The 6,320-nt window shown below is 35.2% G+C and overlaps 2 protein-coding genes across 2 annotated transcripts in view; both read right to left on the bottom strand.

The window, feature by feature from the left end:
- Nucleotides 1–6: 6 nt before the first annotated feature.
- Nucleotides 7–2,220, bottom strand: LOC117112091 (ankyrin repeat, PH and SEC7 domain containing protein secG-like). The gene has a single exon (XM_033255141.1). The coding sequence runs from the start codon at nt 1,923–1,925 to the stop codon at nt 693–695; it is 1,233 nt and encodes a 410-aa protein (XP_033111032.1). The 5' UTR covers nt 1,926–2,220; the 3' UTR covers nt 7–692.
- A 2,295-nt stretch (nt 2,221–4,515) lies between these two features.
- LOC117112092 overlaps nt 4,516–6,320 on the bottom strand; it is a 13,694-nt gene continuing 11,889 nt past the window's right edge. The window contains exons 10-12 of the mRNA XM_033255142.1: nt 5,930–6,063; nt 5,324–5,396; nt 4,516–4,894 (exon numbers count right to left, since the gene is read on the bottom strand). Coding sequence (XP_033111033.1) covers nt 4,644–4,894; nt 5,324–5,396; nt 5,930–6,063 — 458 coding nt within the window. The 3' untranslated portion in view covers nt 4,516–4,643. The remainder of the gene's footprint in view (nt 4,895–5,323; nt 5,397–5,929; nt 6,064–6,320) is intronic.

Below are 6,320 nucleotides of genomic sequence, written 5' to 3'. Positions count from 1 at the left end.
CAAATTGATAAATTATAATAACAATGTTGAGAACATGATGTTATAATCGTATCAAGCATCCTTGAAAGAAAATTTTCTTTTTTTCAGTTGTATAAAAAAAATGTCTCTTGCAGGATTTGAACCTGCTGACTCTCGCTAAAAAGGCGGGTATCATGCTATTAGATCACGGAGACCTATAGGGTATATTTGCAAATCTAGCCCCCAGATGCTTTCTCCAATACAAATGACTTTAGAAACGCTCACACATAGTGGAGCTATGTTTAAGCTACAAAGACTTGTTTTAGGTCACAGCTTGAGATCACGTTAATAATACTCTAATAGGCTTGTTACTTAGCACAACACAATATTATAAACAAATAGATAAATAATATTAACAGTGCTCAAATAGGAAACTGATATTATAATCGTATCAAGAATGCCCTTTATACTTTTTTTTTTTTTTGCATCTGTATCTACACAGGCTATGTACGTCATGTTTGACGTCCACCTCAACACACTTTCTTCGACACGTGTGTCCATATAATTGAGTATATATATATACATTATGTCCAATGTAAGTATGTAATATTTATCAAGCATAGCCTTCAACGAAAAAAAATTCCCTTTTTTTAGTTGTATGAAAAAATATTATAGTACTTTAAGTCTACTCAATTATCATGTCTGTCAAATGGTACTCATTAAGGGTTTGATTACTACGGCTGGACTAGTAGATTAGTAGAGGTCTTTCGTCGGGTTAACATTGGTGGCTGTTGCTGGCCCATCGCACTGCCTCTTCTGGTGTTGGATATCTTGCGGCCTACAGCAAGTTTTTTCGGCTCCAGTTCAATCAGGTCAGGTGTAGTGGTAGGCCTAGTAACTGGCCTAGATAAACACTGTGCCGGTCTGCTTGATAACTGATTTTGGTACATTTCAAACAATATTCGAAAATCGTGGTTGAAATTGTAAGTTTTCGTCTTCTGGCTAGCTATAGTCTGCTTTGGTCGTGGCGTTGGAGTTGAGCTTGTTGAGCTCAATGGACGTTCTTTAGTTTTCCCTCCTGTAGGCCTATCTAGTCTTATTTCTTGTTCATCTATCTCCATTTCTTCCAGCAGAGTTACTAATTCACCCAAGCTACGCTGACGATTCCTAACCTCGTTTAGGACACACCAGGTTTGGGTGGGGTTTAGGCCGTATGAGTTCGTAAATGAATTATTTAAGTTCTGTCGCTGAATTGGTGGTAAATTTACACGTAAAAAACCAGGCTGGTGCAAACCCACGTTATCCACAGAACACAGTTGTCCTTTGAAAGTTTGGAGTAACGAAACACTTTTCTCCTTTAGAGAAGTTTCAAACATTCGCTGGCTGTACTTGGCCCATTCCGCAGCATTCATGTACAATCTGTTATCTCTGGTGTATATTGACGCGTTTCCTTCCTCTAATAATACTTTTGCACACTGGTAATGTCCATTTTTAGTAGCCAGTAGCAACGCAGTGCAACCCTCACCATTGCGTGTGTCCACAGTTAAGCCGTCTCGAATGAGGACACTAACAAGCAGTCGTGTAACCCCAAGATGGCCTTTAAAAGCTGCTAAATTTAAAGGTGTATCACCAGTACGATCGGGAATGTTTTTCTCTATTGTGTCTTCTTGTAACAAACGTGCAGCTATATTTTCCCTCCCAAACAATGCAGCGTAAGAAAGCGCCGATCGCCCAAGTGCGTCTTTACTATTTAAGTCCGCTTTGGCATGTAAGAGTATACGTACAATTTTTAGACCTCTCTGCTCATCATCAGTCATGCACGCAGCCATCAAAGGGGTTCGTCCCGAATGATCACGACCATCAGCGTTGGATCCCATATAGACTAAGAGTCTAACTTGATGTAGCCTGCAATCATCGATTGCACGATGGAGACCATGTCTTCGTGACGTCCTAAGTAAGCTTGCCATCTGAAATTATGTTACAATTTGGTGGCCTATTTTATAGGTTAACGCATCATTGCGATGAAAATTTAGTTTTATTTCCTGTTGTAGTAATAGTGCACCTCTACTTTAGATGGCCAAGATATTAACGTTCACAGGTAGACCCAAGTTGTTTTCAAAACAACGTTACAACTTGACAAAAGAACAAAAGAAATCGTCTACTGTTAGCGCTGCAACTATGTCAACGATCGCCTCATAACAAAGAAGCGCTAGAAGAGTGTAACGAGCATCAGTTAATATTTTATTAACTTGCACAAAACCCGTCTCGAAAATCGAATGACTTAACATTGCCTAGCAACACCACAACCACTGAACAGGGTTATAGGGGTGGGTCATGTCGGATTTTCCGTTGCTGATTGGGGACCACTTCAGAAATGCTACAAACTACACTAAACAAAATACCAGCCCTAACAATATATTGTACTACAGTATTTCAATCTAAGTAACGAAGGTATTTGTTGGATAACAATACTTACACTATAGAATCATATGTTAAGATTGTGATATCATAATGTTTAATCAAGGAAGTGCTATACCTGTACTGTGTCTGATATGTTATCAACGTACGATAAGAGTACATTAATTAAATTATAGTGTAAACATGCTCAATTAAGGGTATGAGTGAAATGGGAAAATATTATTTTAAATTGAGTGGAACTTTCGTAAAACTAAGTTACAAACTACAGGTAGTGGCCTATTAAGTATATTGTAAGAACTGTAACAGTGTATCTCGGTGTGTTTACATCGGTTTCTCTAGTAACGCAGGCCTATACACGATTTTTATGACCCGTAGCACCTAAGTTGATAGCGTGGTGAGGTAAAACGATACAATAACGGTACGGTGTCTCGAAATTTCTTATGGATTTGAAAAAAAATGAGAAGTGCATACGTATGTGACCCAGAGGAGATTCAAGTGAGATCCCATCCCACCCGCGCTCTTTACATTTATAAAAAAATGTTATACCTGTATCAAATTTAAGTTTGAGAATGCCATTTCTGTGTCATAGTCGTATGTTTTATTACCTCTGCAGCCTCGACCATGATGGGGGATTAAGGTGGATACACCCGCCCTATCTGCGAGTCCCTCCTTGAGCCCCATCTGTTTCGATTTTCGGGATCCACCACTGTTACCCAAGATACTGTGTTGAGCAAGTACAATATAATTGGATTGCTTACGGTACTTCTGTAGGCCTAAAGCGTATTTAAGCAGGGAGGCGATGTATTTAAGCAGCCTGTTATCTTTCAGTTATATGACACTAATTATTTTATAATTATGATGATAATAATAATAATAATAATAATAATAATAATTATTATTATTATAAATTAAAATAATAATAATTATTATTATTAGCAGTATAGCAAAAGTATTAAATTATTAGTATTATTATATTCATTATTTATTGATTATTATTTTATCATTTATTTTAGTAATATTATCATTGTTTTTTTCTTTTTCTGTAACATTTTTCACATGTATTTGCAGTTCTGTATTCTTGTTATTGTTTTTTGTAAGCAATAAAATAAATAAATAATAAAATATTATTACTAATTTTATCATGTATTGTATTATTAGTATTATTTTTCTTATTATTATTATTATTAAGAATTTTAAAAAAATTAATTTCAATTACACGTCTATAACCCTACAATCAATTATAAAGATTATAGACACAGTAGTATAATTATAATGACGGAATGAGTTTTTTTTTTATTATTTATAATAATAATAATAATAATAATAATAATAAATTATTATTATTATTATTATTAGCAATAGTGTAGCATTAGTAATAGTAATAGACTAGTATTATTATTTTTATGATATTCAATGTCTTGTTTATTATTTTATCGTTTTATTTTAGTTATATTATCATTATTAATTTTATAATATATATTATTAGTATTATTTTTCTTAATACACGACTTTAAGCTTACAATCAATTATAACCATTATGAGTGTTATTATCATAGAGTGCATAATTACAATGACGGAATGAGTGTAAGTGAAACAACGTCACAGCTCACATTACTGTGGCAAGCCGTTTCATCATATAGGCCTACCTCTGAAGTAGTGTTAATTGCAATTGAATTAGTGTTAAGTGTAAGTAAACTGTAACTGAATTAGTGTTAAGTGTAAGGTATTCAACTTAACATTAATTTCATTCAACTTAACATTAATTGTATTTGATTTAACTGCAATTGAATTGCAGTTAACTTGAATGCATTTTAACTTAACTTCGATTTCAACGTGTTACCATTAACACTAATTCAATTGCAGTAAACTGGAATGCATTTAATGTTAAGTTGAATGCATTTGCTCTTCCACAGCTAATTCAGAGGTATATGATAAAACGGTTTGCCATACAATACAGATAGCAGAGGCTCTGCCTTCTCGGAGTATGCGTAATTATGCATAAAACCTCTAACGATTCTGCGAGCCAATGAAAACGTATGAAAGTTTGTTCATTTACATAAGCAATTCATGGCGTTGTAAATTCACACCACTCCCGGACCCCTACCTCCGTACTTCAAATAATTACTCTGAAGACAACCGTTATGATGCATAGTAATGTATTTAATAATTATATTGTAATTCAAATACAGTAAATCACATAAATTGGTCAAAGATCCATATTAATTCGGTATAATCTTTAAACGGTATCTGGCTAATATATTATAGCCTTAATTCTTACAGTATGGCGATGAGCTTCTGGTGTCTAAATAGAAGCTTTGGTCACTTACTGACGTCTGATCAGCGTAATAGCCCATCGTTGGACATCCTTGCCAACCACAGCTCGAACATTTTCCAGAGACATATGTATCATAGCTATTACACGGGTAAGATTTAAATGTACAGCTTGCTCCCTGCTCCATGCTTTCAAGGAAATATTGGTGCGATCTGCCGTGGCTGCAAGACACTTCATCGATATTAGCTAAAAAGGTAATATAATGCAAGGAATGTGAAAACATGATAGACTTTGACTATTTAACCGGACACTCACTGCGCAAGGCGGTCGTCGGCCGACATGATTTCATAGAGACCACAACGCCACGACGCGCGCGCAACGGATCGTTTTTAATAACGATCCGCTCAATCAGCAGACGACGTCGCGTCGTCTAATGCTCAAATGGAGCGGAGTTGGATTCATCTAGCGACGGTCGTAGGGAGCAATGTGTGCCCGGCTTAATAACCTCACACTTTGTAGGCCTATGGACATTTTCAATTTGAAGTCATTATCACGTATTGTTATTATATGTGATCTAAGTAGAATTATATTTCTAGTTTAATGTGAACTAGGTAACGTTATAGAGTTTTATTTGTAATTGTCACAATTTCGTGTAGGCCTACGCCAAGTACCTACTTGCATCGAATTTTGTTGCAGGGCATCCGGGTTGGTCCGTGCCTCCATTAGGATAAAAATCCATGTCGCCAACCTGATTAAAGGGAAAACATTTTTAATACAATCATTGTCGTCATCATCATAATCTTTAAGCCCCGTCATCGTCATCATCATAATCATCATCATAATCAACATTGCCATGATAATCATCATTATCATTACCATTCTCATCAGCATCACCATCATCATCACCTTGTGATCGTCATGTTGTTTGTGGTCGTCATGTTGTTGCTGTTTCTAATATTCAAAATCCTCAAACGTAAAGTATTTCAACGTTTGAATTTGCAGCAGAGCCAGAGTACTAACCTATTACATAAAATGTCCTCTTAAACAACAATAGATAAACATAAGATTATTTTTAAAATAAAACAGAGAAATAATATGGAATATAGGTTCACTGATCTCTCAGATAAGATAGTATAATACATACTAGTATAATACATACTCCAAATATCGAATGCACGCCATCGTGTCGGGATTCAATATTTCACTGTACTGTATTAGGTATTTTTTTTTCTTTTTATTAGAAATGAAAACACAAAAATATCACCATTCGTAAGCACTTACTGCCTCAAACAGACCAAATCCTAAAGTCGATCCATCTGTGTGTATATTATCAACAAGAACCGCGTCTGTCGGGTCCAGTCGACAATGGGCGGCAATGTTGTCACCACGAAATTCAGGACCAGCGGGGTCAAGGCCTGAAAATTAATTATTTGATTTAGAGAGGACTACTTAATCTTAGCATGCATCGCAAATGTTTGTGCAAGCCCCACACCTATTCTATTAATAGCCGACAGTGGTCATTAAAACTACAGATGTATGTGATATGAAATTAATGTGTATGTATACAGCATGTATAGGCCTATATGTGTATATATGTATATATATCAATGTATGTATATATATATGTATATAATTATGTATATATATATGTATATATAGGCCTATATATATC

The sequence above is a fragment of the Anneissia japonica genome, unplaced genomic scaffold (genome assembly GCF_011630105.1).
Source record: "Anneissia japonica isolate Jap-2015-1 unplaced genomic scaffold, ASM1163010v1 scaffold3934_len446420_cov169, whole genome shotgun sequence".
Lineage (NCBI taxonomy): Eukaryota > Metazoa > Echinodermata > Crinoidea > Comatulida > Comatulidae > Anneissia > Anneissia japonica.
Note: the sequence above shows the minus strand (reverse complement) of the source record. Positions and strands in the feature narration are given on the sequence as shown.